This window comes from Schistocerca serialis, chromosome 6, assembly GCF_023864345.2.
Source record: "Schistocerca serialis cubense isolate TAMUIC-IGC-003099 chromosome 6, iqSchSeri2.2, whole genome shotgun sequence".
NCBI lineage: Eukaryota > Metazoa > Arthropoda > Insecta > Orthoptera > Acrididae > Schistocerca > Schistocerca serialis.
Window position 1 is genome coordinate 262097249 of NC_064643.1, and position 22491 is coordinate 262119739.

Sequence of the window (22491 nt, forward strand, 5' to 3'; positions counted from 1 at the left end):
GACGCCTGAGAAGAGGATCGCTTCTCAGGTGGCGTGGGGGGAGGAGGAGGAGGAAGGGTGGCCCCTGGGGCAGAGGGGGTGGGGGCCACGGGGGAGGAGGATTTGGAAGGGAGGGATTTGGGAAGTGGAGGCAGAGCCCCCTGATGGGCGGAGGAGGCGGAGGGGGGACAGGATAGGGGTGAGGATACCGCGGAAGGAGTGGACACAACTGAGGCAAACGAAGTGGTCAATGGCACGGGATGGAGGCGGTCGTACTTCTTCCGGGCCTCAGAATAAGAGAGCCGATCCAAAGTTTTGATTTCTTGTATCTTCTTCTCCTTCTGATATGCGGGGCAGTCTGAGGATCTAGGCAAGTGGACGCCAGGACAATTAGAGCACCGAGGTGGTGGGGTGCATGTATGTTCCTCACGAAGAGGACGTCCACAATCGCCACAAAGGGGCTCAGCCTCACACCATGACGACATGTGCCCAAAGCGCAAACACCTAAAACAGCGCATAGGAGGCGGGATGTAAGATCGCACGTCACACCGGTAGCACATCACCTTTACCTTCTCCGGGAGAACGTCCCCCTCGAAGGCGAGGATAAAGGCCACGGTGTCAATGCGACGGTCTTTGGGGCCGCGCTGGACTCGCCGGACGAAATGCACGCCTCGGCGCTCCAGGTTGGCCCTGAGCTCCTCATCAGATTGTAGCAGGAGGTCACGATGAAAAATAACCCCCTGCGTCCGATTTAGTGCCAGATGCGGGACAATGGACACTGGGATGTCCCCTAGGCGGTCGCATGCCTGGAGCGCTGCCGACTGTGTGGCAGAGGTGGTCTTGATAAGAACAGACCCTGAACGCATCTTGCTGAGAGCCTCAATTTCCCTGAAGATGTCCTCAATGTGCTGAACAAAGAACATGGGCTTGGAGGTGGCAAACGTCCCCCCATCGGTTCGAGAACAGACCAAATAGCGGGGGAAGTACTTCGCCCCAAGCCGGCGGGCCTGTCCCTCCTCCCAGGGAGTGGCCAAGGGGGAAAGGGCAGGAGAACCAGAACTAGGAACGGTACCTTTTCTTTTGAAAGACTCGGCCGCAGAGCGACCTGATATGTGTTGACGTTTCATCTGCGAAACGTCCGCCCCGATACCACCCACTCCGACCAGGGGCTCTCCCCACGGGCGCCACCCAGCCTCAGCAAGGGCCACCTGGCAGGATGACCGTTTCCGGGAGTCCTGATGCCCCAAGGAGATGGGCATCTACTCCTTGGCCGACGTGGCGAGGGTGCAGCTCAGGTATCGGCAGTACGATCCCTGTGTTGTCAGGGGGCTACAACCTAGAGGGTACATGATGACCCCACCACAACGGGCTGGCTACCGTGCTGGATTTCTGGTGCCATGGAAAGTCCATCATGATCGCTGGTGCAGATGGGGACGCACTATGGGCGTAACTTGTACAACCCATCAGGCGTTTAGGCCCAATTTGAGGAATAGCGGGCATGGTTACAACGCCGGTACAATGCTGAGTGCCAAGGTCTTAGTGCACTTAGGACCAGTGGTACACCACGTAAGGTGTCCTTCCCCAAAAGGCTCGTACTTCTGTAGAATTTTGAAAAATGGAGGTCAAACCCCAAGGGGGACCATCACATGGAAGGCCGAAACGGTTGAAACTCCTTTTAGTCGCCTCTTACGACAGGCAGGAATACCTCGGGCCTATTCTTACCCCGGACTCGCAGGGGGGGGGGGGGGGGGGGGGGGGGAGGCTGGGGCAGGGAGGGGGAGGGATAGTATGGTGGGAGTGTTGGACAGTGAAGTGTTACAGTTTAGACGGAGGGCAGGAAACAAGGTGCGGAGGGGGGATAGAAATAAAAAGAAATTAAAAGACTGGGTGTGGCAGTGGAATGACGGCTGTGTAGTTCTGGAATGTGAACAGGGAGGGGGCTGGAGGGTGGGGACAGTGACTAATGAAGGTTGAGGCCAGGAGGGTTACAGGAATGTAGGATGTATTGCAGGGAAAGTTCCCACCTGCCAATTCAGAAAAGCTGATGTTGGTGGGAAGGATCCACATGGCACAGGTTGTGGAGCTGTCATTGAGATGAGGGATATCATCTTTGGCAGCGCGTTCAGCAACAGGGTGGTCCACTTGTTTTTTGGCCACGGTTTGTCGGTGGCCATTCATGCAGACAGCTTGTTGGTTGTCATGCCTACATAGAATGCAAGACAGTGGTTGCAGCTTAGCTTGTAAATCAAATGACTGGTTTCACAGGTAGCCCTGCCTTGGATGGGATAGATGATGTTAGTGACTGGACTGGAGTAGGTGGTGGTAGGAGGATGTATGGGACAGGTCTTGCATCTAGGTCTATTACAGGGGTATGAGCCATGAGGTAAGGGATTGGGAGCAGAGGTTGTGTAAGGATGGACAAGTATATTGTGTAGGTTCTTTTTATTTTTATTTCTCTCCTTTCCGTTACTTACCCCCATCCCCCCTCCGCACCTTCTCTCCTGCCCTCCATCTAAACTGAAACACTTTACTGTCCGCCACTTCCATCATACTATCCCTCCGCCTCCCCACCCCAACTTCCTCCTAACCCCCACCTAGTCACCACTCCCATCATGCTTTGGTGCTGCGGCTCGCAGTGTAGTTTCAGCTCTCTGAGACTGCAGACGTGTGTGCAAGTTGCGTTTGCATATGTGTGTGTGTGTGTGTGTGTGTGTGTGCGTCTGTGTGTGTGTGTGTGTGTGTGTGTGTGTGTGTGTGTGTGTGTGTGTACTGCTGACATTTAGCATCAGGTTTACAGGAATCTCTGCAAAGCACTGAGGCACCAAATTCACCTCAGGTGGCACCACTATTTTCCTGCTCTCACTCACATGGTGACCTGTCATCAAGCAGTGGCTCTGATTTTCTTTTGTGGACATGTGTCCATTTTACCTGTTGTTCTTGTCCAATGACTTTAATAAAGGCATTCTTCATTGCTAACAGTGAAGTGTCAGAGTGCATTGTGCCCTTTAATTCACAGACATGAAGGTAATCTACCTACATAACTCTCATCATGCAATTTCAGTGTTACTACTCTGGGCACTTACTTGTATGGAGCATGAAGACTATCATGAGTTCTCATATGAACTTCCATGCTTCTTTTTGTTTGAAATCTTGCACCACAGGATTCAACAGGACAAACCATTACTGCGGGACGCTCATGTAATTTTACATGTGTATTCAAGTTGTAAATAGTAGTAAAACATCGTCCACAACCATCCACTGGACACTGAAAAGAATTTAACACAATCATGTTCCAATATATATTTTGCATCAGATCTTCAGTACATCAAATATATAAGTAGTTATACTGTATCAAAAACTAATGTGACATTCACAGAATGTAATTTTGCAATAGAATGTGGAATGCCACGTTTTCAGAGTCAAGTGGTGGAAATTAATAATAAATAGTATCCTCTTCAATAAATATACATGGATAGTATTTTGATGTTTAAGATATAGTTACATTGACTTTATGGTTATAATTTCGTGTTTGCTGTTTTTTTCCCTAAAGGCTATATTTATCATACAAAAGCAATTTTTTTTTTAATCTGTAAAATATAATCCAATAAATTTCAAGAGAAGCTTTAAACATAATAAAGGACAAACAAACCTCCATGAACCATACATTTTTTTTTTCAAAGAGTGACATATTATGTAGGAGTCTACAGACTACACAAAATTGTAACCAAAACATTTATCATCTTAAGCCATTTAACATTCACTTCTGGATAAAGACCTCATCTACACTTTACCTTTCATTCAGCCTTCAGATATATGCACACGTGATACTTTTCCACATTTTCTAATATCATCTATCTATTACAATACCAGCAGCAAAGGAGTAAGGCTACATGTCCTGCCCACTTTGTGGAAACAGTACAAAAATTTGCATATTAAAATTTTGTCACAAATGCACTAACAACTTCTGCAAGTGAGCATAATTGAGTGAAGACTCTTCCTACATGAAGGCAAATGTGTCGTTATAGGTGTGTATACAGGGCGTTTGGAAATTCCAGTTACAAACTTCTAGGACTTGTCGAGGAGAGTGAGTAGATAAATGAATTGGAACTCATGTTCGGGAATGTACCATTTCTGTGCTACAACCATTTAAAACACGTTATAAATGCATAACTGATTAGGCATGACCCAGTACATAACATCTCTTACAATTTCACTCATTACTCTTGTACTCATTAACAGGTTCTCTTCAATGTGATGCAGTAATGCCTCTTTCAATTCAGGTGTGCAGCGTCTCCTTGGAGCACCACAGTCATGCCTGCTGGTGGTGAAGGTACCCTTTCTTGAAGCAGTTGCGTAATTGTGGCAAAAATGTTATGCGATGGAGTCGTATGTTGTGCAGAACAATCTTGATAAAAGCAATGAGCAGCTCTTCCATTACTGTGAGCTTCACCATTCACAAGGGTCATGTACACACACACACACACACACACACACACACACACACACGAGGCTCCAACCATGTCAGAGAGGTGCGATAGGTGTCAAACGACATCAGCCAATCCAATGTGGCCACCCACACCATGACTACCTTGTTGCATACCTACCTAGCAAACATGTTTTCAAACAACTGTAGCACAAAAACAGCATGTTCCCTGACATGGAGCTCTGTTCAAAATGTTATGTACTCACTTCCACTACAAGTCCTAGAAGTTTGTAATGGGAATTTCCGAACAACCTGTATGTTGTTTGTGACAGCTGGTACCCAATACTACTAAGTTTTTTTTTTCAGAGGGTTCTTGATAGTGGATGGCACTGATATGTAATTTGAAGAAGGCGCTGGTTGCAAGGTAAAAAACAATGACAAGCTATAGTTTGGTTATCACTGAACTGCATCCATAAGATTTGCTGTCAACCACCATGGAAATCTGTCTGGCCTATTAGTTCTTTGAACACTGTCTCTATATAAGTCAAGTATAAAATTTCCAATTTCCAATTGTTTGCTTGTACTGTAATAATAACAAGAAAAAAGTGAATGTAACATGCAAATGGAAAGTTTACGAATATCAACGGAAGACAGGATAAGAAAATTGTGAGAAAGTTGATTTTAGTAGCTAGGGAAGTGACTGTTTACAGAAGAAATTGCAGTAAATAGTAAGTTCAGGGGCAGAATTATCTGATCTACAATGAAAACCTAATGTTGTTCTATAACATGAGTGCACTATGACTGACTTAACATTTTGAAACCATCTATAAAGAGATGTAGGTCAAGATTCCAGCTACTCACTCTGGTGAGCCCTCATTTGCAAGTAATTGATGAGTAAAAAATTGGAGTTTTATGTAAACTTAATAGCCTTAAAAGAGAATATTTATGTAGACTGGTTATGTGGTGTAATGGTTACACTAAGACCTTCACATGCTGAAGGCCATGGGCTCGAATTTCATCAAATGTTTTAATTTTTTTTATATTTAAGTCTTCACCAAAATGATTTTTGATCATCAATTTTATCCAATTAATTGATTTAATTGTAATTTTTTTATTTTTATTCCTTTGTCACATACAAATTACAGTATGAAATTTTTTCACTTGTTCTCATTTTTTCTTTACATCATTCTTTTTCCACTTGGAATTTTTGTGAATTTGAATTTAATTATATTTATCTGTTATACTATTTAAAATATTTGTGAATGCCAATATATCAGTTAAAAAACAAAATACAAAATAATCTAGTTATTTTGACTGTGAAATAATGTCAAAAATGTATTTTTCATTACAAGATTACTTTTTTGGATGGTAATCATTGTACAAACATTTAAAACACATAGCCTAAATTCCTATGGCACTATGAAGAAAATAATGGAGATGAAGATTTAAATGAAAATTGAGGAACAGATATAATGACTGCAATAACATGAACGAAAAATAGGACGATGAAAGAAATTAAATCAAAATTAATACATAAAATTAATTAAAATTACGTGAACATAGATTCAAGTGGAAAAAGAATGACAGGAAAAAATTGAGAGCAATTAAGAAGCTGAAATGATGATGAAAATGATGTGATAAAGGAACACAAACAAAGGTACCGTACATTTAAACCAATTAATTGAATAAAAATAATGATCAAAGTAATATTGATAAAAATTTTAAAATAAAAAATTAAAGCATCTGACGAGATTTGAACCCATGACCTTGACCATGTCAGGGCTTTATCCTATCCATTACTCCAAGCAACCAGCCAATATGAAGGTACTAAATTAATGATATGATATTGACTGTCATGCAAAATTCCCAATTTTTTTTCATCAGTAACTCACCTATGATCACTTACCAGGATGAATGGCTGCATAGTGTGATAGGGGGGATATTAATCTACATCACAGTATACACAATTTCAAAAAGTCAGTCCCACCACTGGGGACCTCTCCCTGTACATTGCTACCAATATGAAGTACTGTAAGAACAACTGAGTAAAAATGGATAAAATTAAAAGGAATAATCTCAAACTGGACTAACTACTACCTTTTCCTCAATAAAAAGACAGTAAGAATACTGAACTAACTTGAAGACAGAAGTAGCATATTTCTCAACTGAAATATGTAGAAGAAAATTTTTAAACTTTGAGAACAATGTTAAAGAAGTGCCCTTTCATGATAAAGTAGCTCATCAGAGGAGCAATGCCATCTCGTGAAACTAAAGGAAAGTATCACGAGAAGGATGTGAGAGAAAAAATGTTTCTGAAGAGGTGGTGATGTTGATAAACAATGTACTGCAGCAGGATATTACTTGGTTACAAGCAATGGCTTGAAACTATTGTAGAAGCCTCTGTTTCTTGATTGCAACTGATCATTTAAAAGAAGGCCATCTTTCCTTATTGCGCGTCTAAGAAATTCTAATTCTTTCAACATATCCAACCTCCACCCTTTCTTTTGTTTATGCACAATCTCAATTTCTTCTACTCTTTTTCAGATTGTGGCCCAATGTTAAGAAGTGTTCTGTGAACATAGCACTATGGACTTGGAATCTTTTTTACCTAAATATTATTCTTTGTATCTAACATTAAAAACATGCCCAGTTTGTCCAATAGAAAATATTGGAGATGAATCACATGTAATCTTGTAGACACTTGAACTGCATAAGGGTTCATTAGCAGTTTTAATATTATGGATTAAAATTTTTCTGTAGGTAGTTATCAGTGGAGAAAGCTACTTTGCAACCTTATTTTTTAAGTCAACAAACAGATAACACTGTACAACATATTGCCTATGAAAGAAACTGAAATATACCTTTTATTTTCACTTTTCTCATTTTTACAGTCACCTAAGGCAATAATTCTATTTCTTGCTTCTTTCTCAAAAATTTTGTGTACTATAGATGGATCATATCTATTATCATAAGCTACAGTTTTAATTAAATTCAACTCTCTCTCTATTTCTTCTTTGTTTACTATTGCATGGCTTATGTCTGAGTGAAAAAGGCCATCTTATGTGATTGAGGGTGTGTTGAGTCAGAAGGTGTAATCTATTCTGTACTAATTGGTTTGCAGCAACTCGATGTGGCATGGACTCCATAAATCGTTGGAAATTCTCTGCACAAACATGGAGCCATACTGCCCCCTATAGTCATCCATAATTGTGAAAGTGTTGCCAGTGTAGAGCTCTTTTGCATGAACTGACATCTCGATTACATCCCATAAATGTTCGATGGGATTCATGTCAGGCAATCTTGGCGGCAAAATTATTTACTCAAATTCTCCAGAATGTTTTTCAAACCAATTGCAAACAACTTTGGCCGGTGACATGGTACATTGACATCCATAAAAATTCCATCATATTTTGGGAACATGAAGTCCATTACTGACTGCAAATGGTCTTCAAGTAGCCGAACAAAACCATTTCCAGTCAATGATCAGTTCAGTTGGACCACAGGATCCACTCTATTCTGTGTAAACAAAGCCCATACTATTATGGAGCCACTACCAGCTGGCACTGTGCCTTATCGATAACTTGGGTCCATTCGTCCAAGGAGTCTGCAACACACTCCAACCCTACTGTCAGCTCTTACCAACTGGAATCAGGACTCATATGACCATGCCATGGTTTTCCAGCTATCTAGGGCCCAACCAATAGGGTCATGAGGCCAGGAGAGGAGAGGAGAGTAGCAGGTGATGTCATACTGTTAGCAAAAGTGCTCACATTGGCTGTCTGCTGCCATAGCCCATTAACACCAAATTTCACTGCACTATTCTGATGGATACATCTGTCACACATCCCCCACTGATTTCTGTGGTCATTTTAAACAGTGTTGCTTGTCTGTTAGCACTGAAACTCTAAGCAAACACTGCTGTTCTCAGTCATTAAGTGAAGCCAGTCAGCCGCAGCATTACCCACAGTGACAGTCTTCTTTAATGGTTTCAAGCCATTGCTATGGTACCTTGTTTATCAACATCACCACCTCTTCACAAGCATTTTTTCCCCTCACATACATCTCATGATGCTTTCCTTTAGTTTCACGAAATGGCATTGTTTCTCTGATGAGCTAGTTTATTATAAGGGGACACTTCCTGCAACATTGTTCTCAAAGCTTAAAAATTTTCTTCTGCATTTTTCACTATAGAAATGTGCTACTTATGTCTCCATGTTAATACAGTTTTTTTCTGCGTTTACACTGTGGAAAAATGTAGTAGTTAGTCCAATCTGAGATTATGTAGTACTTTTTTATTCCTTGTAATTTTATCTGTTTTTACTCAGTTGCTATTATACTATTTCGTATTGATAGCAACTTAGATTACTAATTTATATGTTACAATGGCATGTCACTGCAGGAAAAGTTAAATATTATATAGCTGAGTATATGTTTCTGGAATCAGCCCGCAATGTGTGGCGTGCCCTATGCTAGTCTACATAAGCCCTGCAGCTAGTCTGACATTTGCCTGTTCAGTAGCTATACACATTTTAATTTTACATATTTATGGGCTTTCATTCACATTGTCTGCCTGTGACCTCAGCTCTTAGTGGGTGTAATATGTATTATGCAATGTTTAATGTAATGTAACTCAAGTAAGTAACAGATTTATTTATAGATTAGGATTTTTACTTGCTTTATATTCATAATTGGTAGCCAGATACCAGTTCCTGTTGTCAAACATTTTTTAGGTAAATCATTGTTGTTCTTTAGTATCAAAATCTGAGGGAAGTCTAAAAATAAATAAATTCTGGCAACTAATTGGCTGAGTACTTTATTAACTGGATCTGTACAGAAACCATAGAAATAATGTTGTCTTCAGGAAATTTCAAAAGACTGTGGAACAAGTCCTGAAAACTTGCACGTAAAATAAATTATCCATAGCACTTCAGTAAACTGAGCCTTTTTGCTGTTGTAATGTATTCACTTTTATGATCAGACCTTTGTCCCCATAACCTAGGGGTCACATTAACACAATTATTTCTATACCATTTTGTTCTTATTGTTGTTGTTGTTGTGGTCTTCAGTCCTGAGACTGGTTTGATGCAGCTCTCCATGCTACTCTATCCTGTGCAAGCTTCTTCATCTCCCAGTACCTACTGCAACCTACATCCTTCTGAATCTGCTTAATGTATTCATCTCTTGGTCTCCCCCTATGATTTTTACCCTCCACGCTGCCCTCCAATACTAAATTGGTGATCCCTTGATGCCTCAGAACATGTCCTACCAACCGATCCCTTCTTCTGGTCAAGTTGTGCCACAAACTTCTCTTCTCCCCAATCCTATTCAATACTTCATCATTAGTTATGTGATCTACCCATCTAATCTTCAGCATTCTTCTGTAGCACCACATTTCAAAAGCTTCTATTCTCTTCTTGTCCAAACTATTTACTGTCCATGTTTCACTTCCATACATGGCTACACTCCATACAAATACTTTCAGAAATAACTTCCTGACACTTAAATCTATACTCAATGTTAACAAATTTCTCTTCTTCAGAAACGCTTTCCTTGCCATTGCCAGTCTACATTTTATATCCTCTCTACTTCGTCCATCATCAGTTATTTTGCTCCCCAAATAGCAAAACTCCTTTACTACTTTAAGTGTCTCATTTCCAAATCTAATACCCTCAGCATCACCAGACTTAACTCTACTACATTCCATTATCCTCGTTTTGCTTTTGTTGATATTCATCTTATATCCTCCCTTCAAGACACCATCCATTCCGTTCAACTGCTCTTCCAAGTCCTTTGCTGTCTCTGACAGAATTACAATGTCATCGGTGAACCTCAAAGTTTTTATTTCTTCTCCATGGATTTTAATACCTACTCCAAATTTCTCTTTTGTTTCCTTTACTGCTTGCTCAATATACAGATTGAATAACATCGGGGAGAGGCTACAACCCTGTCTTACTCCCTTCCCAACCACTGCTTCCCTTTCATGTCCCTCAACTCTTATAACTGCCATCTGGTTTCTGTACAAGTTGTAAATAGCCTTTCGCTCCCTGTATTTTACCCCTGCCATCTTTAGAATTTGAAAGAGAGCATTCCAGTCAACATTGTCAAAAGCTTTCTCTAAGTCTACAAATGCTAGAAACGTAGGTTTGCATTTCCTTAATCTTTCTTCTAAGATAAGTCGTAAGGTCAGTATTGCCACACGTGTTCCAGTATTTCTACGGAATCCAAACTGATCTTCCCCGAGGTCGGCTTCTACTAGTTTTTCCATTCGTCTGTAAAGAATTCGTGTTAGTACTTTGCAGCTGTGGCTTATTAAACTGATGGTTCGGTAATTTTCATATCTGTCAACACCTGCTTTCTTTGGGATTGGAATTATTATATTCTTCTTGAAGTCTGAGGGTATTTCGCCTGTTTCGTGCATCTTGCTCACCAGATGGTAGAGTTTTGTCAGGACTGGCTCTCCCAAGGCCGTCAGTAGTTCCAATGGAATTTTGTCTACTCCGGGGGCCTTGTTTCGACTCAGGTCCTTCAGTGCTCTGTCAAACTCTTCACGCAGTATCGTATCTCCCATTTCATCTTCATCTACATCCTCTTCCATTTCGATAATATTGTCCTCAAGTGCATCGCCCTTGTATAGACCCTCTATATACTCCTTCCACCTTTCTGCTTTCCCTTCTTTGCTTAGAACTGGGTTTCCATCTGAGCTCTTGATATTCATACATGTGGTTCTCTTATCTCCAAAGGTCTCTTTAATTTTCCTGTAGGCAGTATCTATCTTACCCCTAGTGAGATAAGCCTCTACATCCTTACATTTGTCCTCTAGCCATCCCTGCTTAGCCATTTTGCACTTCCTGTCGATCTCATTTTTGAGACGTTTGTATTTCTTTTTGCCTGCTTCATTTACTGCATTTTTATATTTTCTCCTTTCATCAATTAAATTCAATATTTCTTCTGTTACCCAAGGATTTCTACTAACCCTCTTCTTTTTACCTACTTGATCGTCTGCTGCCTTCACTATTTCATCCCTAAGAGCTACCCATTCTTCTTCTACTGTATTTCTTTCCCCCATTCCTTTCAATTGTTCCCTTATGCTCTCCCTGAAACTCTGTACAACCTCTGGTTCTTTCAGTTTATCCAGGTCCCATCTCCTTAAATTCCCACCTTTTTGCAGTTTCTTCAGTTTTAATCTACAGGTCATAACCAACAGATTGTGGTCAGAGTCCACATCTGCCCCTGGAAATGTCTTACAATTTAAAACGTGGTTCCTAAATCTCTGTCTTACCATTATATAATCTATCTGATACCTTTTAGTATCTCCAGGGTTCTTCCATGTATACAACCTTCTATCATGATTCTTAAACCAAGTGTTAGCTATGATTAAGTTGTGATCTGTGCAAAATTCTATCAGGCGGCTTCCTCTTTCATTTCTTAGCCCCAATCCATATTCACCTACTACGTTTCCTTCTCTCCCTTTTCCTACACTCGAATTCCAGTCACCCATGACTATTAAATTTTCGTCTCCCTTCACTATCTGAATAATTTCTTTTATTTCATCATACATTTCTTCAATTTCTTCGTCATCTGCAGAGCTAGTTGGCATATAAACTTGTACTACTGTAGTAGGTGTGGGCTTCGTATCTATCTTGGCCACAATAATGCGTTCACTATGCTGTTTGTAGTAGCTTACCCGCATTCCTATTTTCCTAGTCATTATTAAACCTACTTCTGCATTACCCCTATTTGACTTTGTGTTTATAACCCTGTAGTCACCTGACCAGAAGTCTTGTTCCTCCTGCCACCGAACTTCACTAATTCCCACTATATCTAACTTTAACCTATCCATTTCCCTTTTTAAATTTTCTAACCTACCTGCCCAATTAAGGGATCTGACATTCCACGCTCCGATCCGTAGAACGCCAGTTTTCTTTCTCCTGATAACGACATCCTCTTATTGTATGAAGATTAAAGCTGGCTTATTAACAAAACAACAGATTCATATTATTGTTTCCAGTTCTGTTGGAAGAAACAACTTCCAGCTTCAAAACTCAGGGTCTGACATCTTTTTAATGCTCAAACTATGAATTCTGCTACCTTAAGGTAGATTATTTTACCAGTGAGGTAAATCTTCACAAGAGTTTCTTCAGTACTCAGACAAGTAGCTAAATTTAAGAACTCCAATAAGCAATTTATGTTATATATTACATCTAATAAATGTCAAACAGGAAAGCTGGATTTTCTTTTAAATATGCAGATTTTATTCATTGTAACTTACCATGTAGTCCTTTTTCTTTAAGTGAGTTTCTTTATGTCTCTTTAATTTGAAATAAGTGTAAAATGACCATTCACACCCCTGATAGTCACACTGAAAAATAATGTTTCATAAATAGTAGTGGCAATAACAGTGGACAAAATAATTTGATTGAATCAGCAGTGCTATCTGCCTTATTCAGATGGATTTTACCTTGTATGGCCTTATTCCATAATGGCAGAGTATGTGGATGCGGAGCATACACAATCTGGGAAATATCTTGTTGCATGATTTGACAGGACATACCCATAACTTTTGATCGTTCTCCGTAGTGATAGGAGACAAATCCTCTGCTGAAATCCCAATTTCTGCCAAAGCTTGCTCAACTACATGGTCACCTGAAAGAGCACAAAAACTCAATGTTCTCTAACTTTTAAGTACAGATTAACTGTCAATACTGTGTTACATGAATCACGAATAAAAGCGTAACTAATTCAAGCAAAATTCAGAAATTTCTTTTAGATAAGTAATGTAAAGATAAATTATTTCAGTAACATGTATCAGACATACATGATCTGGGAAAAATATGGAAACAGCAAAAGCATAATGCACTACCATGGCTAATATGGTGTACAAAACATGCTGACATTCAAAGCAGCTTCCAGTCATACCAGTAAGGATAAATAAAGATCTGAAGGCTAATATTGAGATCTGGTGACTGTGGTGGCCAAGAGAGAGGTGACAACTCATCCTTGTGCTGACAAAACCCATTATGGATGATGTGAGCTATGTGAATAGCCCTGTCATCTTGGAACACAAAATGACCATCAGGGAGCAAACACTATACCATGGGATGGATCTCATCAGACAACACAAAATGACGACCAGGGAGCAAACACTGTACCATGGGATGGATCTCATCAGACAAAATGGTCACATAATCCTTGGCAATAATGTGACCTTGCAGACTACCATAGCGGCCTCTGGAATATCATGATATGACTGCCCATATCATCACCGAACCCACACCATGTTTCACTCTCAGGATGCAACACGGCCAGAACTTGGGAACAGTGTAACGCAATACTCATCTGACCAAATGACTTTCTTCCACTGCTCCACAGTCCAGGTCTGTACCTTCAGATGCATCTTTTCCTGTTATGGACATTTGTATCACTGATGAATGGTTTCAAAATTCCAGTTCACTCTGTGGTTCCCTGCTTATGGAACTCCCTGTGTGTTGCATTGGTGTTCAAAGGGATTGAAAGTGCAGCATTCAGATCTGCAGGTACTTTTGCAGCTACTGTCGTCTTATTTTCTGTCGCAATACTATTCAATGACAGTCTGTGACAATCACTCAACCCACACTTTTGTCCCTGTTTGACTTAGTGACAATGTTTTTCCACTTTCCCTGTATGTGCTATAAATCTTTGATATAGTGCCTCTTGAAACACCAAATAGTTTGGATCCCTTGGTTATGGAAGCATCCACCATATAACCACCAACACCTTACCCATGTTTGAATTCACTTAGCTCTGACATAATGCACTCTCAATTACAAAGAACTCTGTTCTCACCAAGATTGACACCTGCAATGTGTTAAGGACACTGCGTGGGTTGCCTTTGTGGTTAAATACAATAGCGCAACCCACATATTTGTTTAGCATCTGCATTTATGTTCAAACATGTGTTTCCCCACAGTGTTTCAATAGTTTTTCCAACCCCTGTAATTTAGAATTTAAAGCACTCTTTATGTCAGTTCTGTAGCCCCATCGGATATGCAAATGGAAGATACAGTCGTACCACGCAAATCCAGTGAGGCTGCCTCCAGTAGGGAAGCCACCTATATCACAAGCTGGTTGCTGAAATTCCATAGTGGCCCAATACAAGGCCATCCAGCAGTTGGGTTGCTCCCAGTTTTCCTTCGCTAGCTGCTGTTATCCAACTCTGCCTCTACGAAGCGAACTGCAGCCACTGTTGTTGTTAATCAGGACTAGACTTGTGTTTGGATAGTGGCTGCCATGCTTTTTGACTGACTGACTGACTAGACAGGCAGGTCTATCATCTGTATTACAAGGGCTGATGTAAAATTTGCATACAGTGCTTCTATTTGATGAGTGTGAGATTTCCAATATCATAAGACTAATTTTAAACTGTGTGCAGTTGTGCTTGGACTTACATTAATTTAAATCAGGAACTATTATTGGTTTTTGTTGACTAATGGACAATTTAATGTTTCTTGACCCTAAATAAGGGTTACAATAGTCAAATAAAGCTTCTTGATGAATATTAACAATTCTACAGGTAATTTAACATTAATTAATTAATTAATTCTATTTTGTCTAAACTGACATGGTGAGACAGTGGCTGCGTACAATTAATGTAGGTTAATTCTTTGTAATTAATTAATTTGCTGTGTTCTATGAATGCCATCAAGAAGGAGAACTATCAGAGATGTGAAATGAGCCAAAGTATACGTTAACAAAGGACAAATATGCTGCAAAATCTTAATCTATATTCTGTGTTAACAGTAACTATCATAAATGTGGCACTAAGGTCAAACTAAACTGTTTTTTTCATGAAATAATGGAGTATTGCTGTACCGCTTAGGGTTGTTATGCTTGTTGTTGTCTTCAGTCCAAAAACTCGTTTCACTCAGCTCTCCATGACTATCCTGTGCAAGCCTCTTCATCCATGAATAACTAATGCAACCTACATCCTTATGAAGCTGCTAACTGTATTTATCTCTTGGTCTCCCTCTATGATTTTTACCCCCCACACTTCCCTCCAATATTAAATTGGTGATCCCTTGATGTCTCAGAATATGTCCTACCAACAGAGTCCTTCTTTTGGTCAAGTTGTGCCACAAATTTCTTGTCTCCCCAATTGTTTTCAGTACCTCCTCATTAGTCACATGACTGACCCTTCTAATCTTCTGTAGCACCACATTTCAGAAGCTTGTATTCTCTTTTTGTGTAAACTGTTTACCATCCACATTTCATTTCCATACACTACACTACATTTCATTTCCATGCATAGTTACACTACAGACAAATACCTTCACAAAAGACTTCAAAACATTTAAATCTATATTTGATATTAACAAATTTCTCCTCTTCAGAGATACTTTTCTTGCCATTACCAGTACATTTTATATCATCTCTACTTCAACCATACTCAGTCATTTTACTACCCAAATAGCAAAACTCATCTATTACTTTAAGTGTCTTGTTCCCTGGTCTAATTCCCTTAACATTATGCGATTTAATTAGACTACATTTCATTATCCTTGTTTTGCTCTTCTTGATGTTCATCTTATGTCCTCCATTCAACTGCTCTTCCAAGTCCTTTGCTGTGTGACAGAGTTACAATGTGACTGGCAAACCTCAAGGTTTTTATTTCTTTTCCCTTAACTTTAATTCCTACTCCATATTTTTCTTTGGTTTCCTTTACTGCTTGTTCAGTGTACAAATTGAAAAACCTCAGGGATAGGCTACAACCTGGTCTCACTCCATTTTCAACCACAGCCTCCCTTTATGCCCCTTGACTCCTAACTGTGTCTGGTTTCTGTAGAAGTTGTAAATAGCCTTTTGCTCCCTATATTTTACCTCTGCTGCCTTCACAATTTCAAAGAGAATATTCCAGTCACCATTGAAAAAATCTTTCTTTAAGTCTACAAATGCTTTAAACACAGGTTTGCCTTTCTTTAACCTATCCTCCAGAGTAAGTCATAGGGTCAGTATTGCTTTGCATGTTCCTACATTTCTCATAAATCCAAGCTGGTCTTCCCCGAGGTCAGCTTCTACCAGTTTTTCCATTCTTCTGTAAAGAATTCTTGTTAGTATTTTGCAGCCATGACTTATTAAACTGACAGTTCAGTAATTTTCACATCTATCACCAACTACTTTCTTTGGAATTGGAATTACTACATTCAGCTTGAAGTCTGTGGGTATTTCGCCTGACTCGTACATCTTGCACACCAGATGGAAGAGTTTTGTCATGGCTGGCTCTCCCAAGACTATTAGTAGTTCTGACAGAATGTCATCTACTCCTGGGGCCCTGTTGTGGCTTAGATCTTTCAGGGCTCTGTCAAATTCTTTTTGCAGTATCATTCCTCCCATCTCACCTTCATCTACGTCCTCTTCCTTTTCTATAATCCTGTCTTCAAGTTTATCTCCCTTGTGTAGGCTCTTCACACACTCCTTCCACCTTTCAGCTTTCCCTTCTTTGCATAGGACTGCTTTTCATTTGAGCTCTTGATATTCTCAGCTTGTTTCTCTTCTCCCCAGAGGCCTCTTTAATCTTCCTGTAGGTGGTGTATCTTTCTCCAACAGAAATATGCTTCTAAATCCTTACATTTGTCCTCTAGCTATTCCTCCTTAGCCATTTTGCACTTCCTGTCAATCTCATTTTTTGACATTTGTATTCCCTTTCACCTGCTTCATTTACTGTGGTTTTAAATTTTCTGCTTTCACCAGTTAAATTCAATATCTCTTGTCTTATCCAAGGATTTCTACTAGGCCTTGTCTTTTTACCTATTTGATCCTCTGCTGTATTCAGTATTTCATCTCTTTAAGCTACCCAATCATCATCTACTGTACTCCTTTCCCCTGTTTTAGTCAGTCGTTGCCTTATGCTCCCTCTAAAACTCTCAACAACCTTTGGCTCTTTCAACTTATCCAGGTCCCCTATCCTTAATTCCCTAGCTTTTTGCAGTTTCTTCAGTTTTAATCTACAGTTCATACCCAATAACTTGTGTTCAGAATCCACATCTACCCCTGAAGTTCAGAATCCACCGAAATGGCGTCAAATCGAAAGACCTGCACCAGGCGAACGGTCTACCCGACGGGAGGCCCTAGCCACACGACATTTCCATTTTCCATCTACCCCTGAAAATGTCTTCAAAATTAAAATCTGGTTCCTATATCTCTGTCTAACCATTATTTAATCAATCTGAAACCTTCCGGTATGTAAAGGTCTCCTCCACATAATGTAGCCTTCTTTTACAATTCTTAAATCAAGTGTTAGCAAGGATTAAATTGTGCTTTGTGCAAAATTGTACCAGGTGGCTTCCTCTTTCATCCGTTTGCCCCAGTTCACATTCACTTATTATTTTCCCTTCTCTTCCTTTTCCTACTGTTGAATTCCAGTTCAACTATCACAATTAAATTCCCATCTCCTTTAACTATCTGAATGATTTCCTTCATCTCAGGCATTTCGTCAATCTCTTCCCATCTGTGGAGCTAGTTGGCATATAAACTTGTACTACTGTGGTAGGCATGGGCTTTGTGTATCTTGGCTATGATAACGTGTTCACTAAGCATTCCTACTTTCTTATTCATTTTTTAAACCCACCCCTACATTATCCCTATTCTACTTTGCATTGATAACCCTGTAATCACGCAACCAGAAGTCCTGCTCCTCCTGCCACCAAACTTCACTAATTCCCATTATATCTAACTTCAGCCCATTCATTTTGCTTTTTAAATTTTATAACCTAACTGCCTAATTAATGGATCTAGCATTCTACATTCTGATCTCGTGAAAGCCAGTTTTGTTTCTCCTGATGACACCCCTCTGAGTAGTCCCCACCCAGAGATCTGAATGGAAGGGCTATTTTACATCCTAAATATTTTACCCAATGGCAATCCAATGTCATTTGGCCATACAGTAGAGCACATGCCCTCAGGGAAAAATTATGTTTTCAGTTTCCACCTAATTTCTGCTGTTCGCAGTACCAGCACAGCAAGGCCATTCTGGTTGATGTTACAACGCCAGATCAGTCACGACTATTGCCCCTGAAACTAATAAAAAGGCTGCTGCTCCTCTTCAGGAACCACAAGTTTGTCTGGCCTCTCGACAGATAACCCTCCACGGTGGTTGCACTTACAATACGGCTACCTGTATCACTGAGGCATGCAAGCCATCTCCCCCCCCCCCCTCCCCACAGTAAGGTCCATGGTTAATGGTAGATGGTCCAGTTATGCTTATGTTAGCTCAATTTAATAAGACAATGGAAAATCCAGGACGGAATAATGACTATGAAAAGGACAGATTGCTACTCACAACATAGTGAAGATGTTGAGCTGCAGACAGGCACAACAAAAAGACTACTAAGCAAGTATGCATTCGGACAAAAGGTGGTCTTCTGAATTAGACCTGCCGCCCCCGCCCCCCTTCCCACCAACCACACAAACACAAACAAACAAAAACACACTCATGCAAACACAACTCATACACACAACTACTGTCGCTGCCTGCCAAGACCATACTGCGAGCAGCAGCATATGATGGGAAAAGCAATCTGGGTGGTTGGAGTAAGGAGGAAGCTGGGGCAGGGATGGGAAGTGATAGCAGGATAGGGGTGGGGGACAGTAAAGTGCTGCTTTCGGGTGCATACAGGGATGAGGTGAAAAGAGAGTAGGGCAGCTAGCTGCATTCGTGAGGTTAGATGATGGGGGGAGGGGCAGCAAAGGAGAGGAGTAAAAAGACCGTAGGTGTGTTGGTGAAACAGAAGGCTCTGTAGTGATGGAGTAGGAACAGGGAAGGGGGCAGGTGAACGGAGGACGGTGACTAATGAAGGTTGAGGCCAAGAGGGTTACAAGAATGTAGGATATACTGCGGGGAGAGTTCTCACCCGTGCAGTAAAGAAAACTGGTGTTTCAGGAAGGATCCAGATGGCACATGCTGTGAAGAACTGACTGAAGTGAAGAACGTTTTGGGCAGTGGGCTCAGCAACTAGGTGGTCCAGCTGTTTCTTGGCTACAGTTTGTCAGTGATCATTCATGTGGAGAGTGTGTTTGTTGGTTTCATGCCCATGTAGAACACAGAACAGTCTAACTTCACAACTGCACCTAGTTGTCCTACCCTCTCCCCAGCTCATCCCCGTATGCTTCCACAAGCAGCACTTTATCATCCCTCACCCCTACCATGCTATCCCTCCCCCTCTGCCACAGCCCCCACCCCATCCAAACCGCTTCTCTTATCATGCCAGTCTGGCCTAGGCAGCCAGAGACTGTGTGTGTGTGTGTGTGTGTGTGTGTGTGTGTGTGTGTGTGTGTGTGTAATTCAGAAGAAAGCCTTTTGAAGCTTACTTGTTCAGCAGTTCTTTTGTTGTGCCCGTCTGTGACTCAACAACTCCACTACACAGTAAGGTGAGTAGCAATCTATCCTTTTCACTATATGCTTTTGTCTATATCTAATAAGGTAATATAGAAAGAAAGCTGCTACTTTGAGAAAAGCTGTTGTCTGTTTAGTAATACTAAATAGCTGCTGTTTATCTGCTATTCAAAGTTGAATATTTACTTGATAACACTGGCAGTTTTTAAAGAAAAAATTGTTGATCATGGTTCCTGTTTACAGTATATTACTACTAGTCATGCAACTTCCCAATGAATACTGTTACTTGCCATATAGCTGACAGCAGTTTTCCATTCTTAAATCTACACCATTCCTTTTGGATGGGCACCACAGCAATGAGAATTTTTAAGATCATCATCATTTTTAGTTACAACTTTATTTAGCATTGGTAGTTATGTGCATGCCATGTGATACAGGCTTTATACTACTTAGGGGGCTTGTGTATTCACTTCTATTGCACACTTTAGGATGAGCACACACTCTTGACTAGCTAGTAGCGTTAATTCCAAGTAACAAGCTTAACGGAAACAAAGTCGTTCTAGATATTTATTTAATTTGCAGAAAGAATGAGTTTTGAATATGTATGGAGTTCCAATTTCTTGCTTTATATTAGTAAGGAGCTTGTTGAATGTCTGTTGGTGTAAATAAATCTACTCAGAACCATAGAGGTGGCAGCAAAAGCTACATGAAAGTTATTTTTCTATCCTGTATTGTGACTATAAATAACTGTTTGTCTGAAACTGAATTTTATTGTCAACAATAGAAATCATTAAGGTGCTCCTGTATTGGGAAGTGATATTTAAAAAGGCTTCTGCAAGATACATGGTTATCTACTTCATACAGTACGCTTATTGCATATTTTTGTTCAATAAACAGTTTATTTATTTTGGGTGCACTTCCCTGGAAGATAATAATGTAAGACAACAAGGAGCAAAACATATCCTAAACAAGCTGACACACTTGTCTTTAGGTCAGCACTTTATTATCCATCTGAACCCGCTTGGAATTTTACAAAGGGTGTTTCATTTAGTGTAGGATCATTTAAATGTCCACTTGTCATGCTAAAAAGTCATTAATTTTTGTTTGAAATCTGAGGTGGCAAAAGTCATGGGACAGCGATATGTACATATCCGGATGGCAATAGTATGGCTTTCACAAGGTATAAAAGAACAGTGCACTGCTGGAACTGTCATTTGTACTCAGATGGTTCATGTGAAACAGTTTCCAATGAGATTATGGCTGCACACTGGGAATTAACAGACTTTGGATGCGGAATAGTAGTTGCTACTAGACACATGGGACACCACATTTTGGAAATCATTAGGGAATTCAATATTCAGAGGCCTAAAGTGTCAAGTGTGTGTCAAGAATACCAGATTTCAGGCATTACCTCTCACCATGGACAATGCAGTAGCTGACGGCCTTCATTCAACGACCGAGAGTAGTGGCATTAGCATAGAGTTGTCAGTGCTGATAGACATGCAACACTGAATGAATGTGGGAAGTATGACAAACACATACATTAAGACAGTGCGGCGAAATCTGGTGTTACTGGGATGTGGCAGCAGATAGCCAATGCAAGTGTCTTTGTCAACAGCATATCACCTGCAGCACCTGTCCTGGACTCGTGGCTGTATCAGTTAGACCCCTGATAACTGAGAAACGATATCCTGGTCACATGAGTCCTGATGTCAGTTGGCAAGAGCTGATGGCAGGGTTTGAATGTGGCATTTGAATGTGGCACAGATTACATGAAGCCAGCGACCCAAGTTGTGAACAAGACACTGTGCAAGTTGGTGGTGGCTCCATAGTGGCGTGGGCTGTGTTTACACGGAATGGGCTGGGTTCTCTGGGCTAACTGAACCAATCACTGATTGGAAATGGTCATGTTTGGCTACTTGAAAAGACCATCTACAGCCATCCATGGACTTCATGTTCCCATAAAAACAATGATGGAATTGTCACCAGGCCACAATTGTTCACAACTGGTTTGAAGAACATTCTGGATAGTTGAAGCGAATGATCTGGCCATCGAGATCGCCCGACATGAATCTCATCAAACATTTATATGCAAGCAAATGATCTGGCCATCCAGATAGCCCGACATGAATCTCATCAAACATTTATATGGGACATCATCAAGAAATCATTTCATACACAAAATCCTGCACCACTTTCACAATTATAGATGGTTATACAGTCAACATGGTTCAAAATTTTTGCACGGGACTTCCAGCAACTTATTGAGTACATGTTACTTCAATTGCTGCAGTACACAGAGCAAAAGGAGGTCCGACACACTATTATGAAGTATCCCATGACTTTTGTCACCTCAGTGTAATATGAGTCTTTGTGATTCAAAACACTACTAGCTCTGAACAATGCTAGGCCGGGTTAAGAACAACAGTTGAACCCATACCAGATGTTATGGTAAACTACACCTTATCTTTCCCCACTCTGAGATTAATTTCATGCTTGTGACACACACTGTTATTTCTTTATGAAGGTAAGATTCCATCCATGCAAGAGGGATGACACTAATGCTGCAGCACTTTAGTTTCCTGATTGGAATTTTATAATCCACACAAATCATAGGATTTGGCAACATCAAAAAATATACCAAAATGGTACATTTTCTTGTTGAGCCTCCCACAACTTTATATGTCAGTTCTTGTATTACTTTCTCTCAGTAGTCCTTTACAAA

General features: G+C 40.5%; 1 protein-coding gene across 2 annotated transcripts in view; it reads right to left on the reverse strand.

The window, feature by feature from the left end:
* Positions 1–22491, reverse strand: part of LOC126483775 (uncharacterized) — a 150822-nt gene that overhangs the window by 89667 nt on the left and 38664 nt on the right. For both annotated transcript variants that reach the window (XM_050106931.1, XM_050106930.1), the window contains exons 2-4: positions 12861–13045; positions 12672–12761; positions 3063–3244 (exon numbers count right to left, since the gene is read on the reverse strand). In XM_050106931.1, the coding sequence (XP_049962888.1) occupies positions 3063–3244; positions 12672–12761; positions 12861–13045 (457 nt within the window). The remainder of the gene's footprint in view (positions 1–3062; positions 3245–12671; positions 12762–12860; positions 13046–22491) is intronic.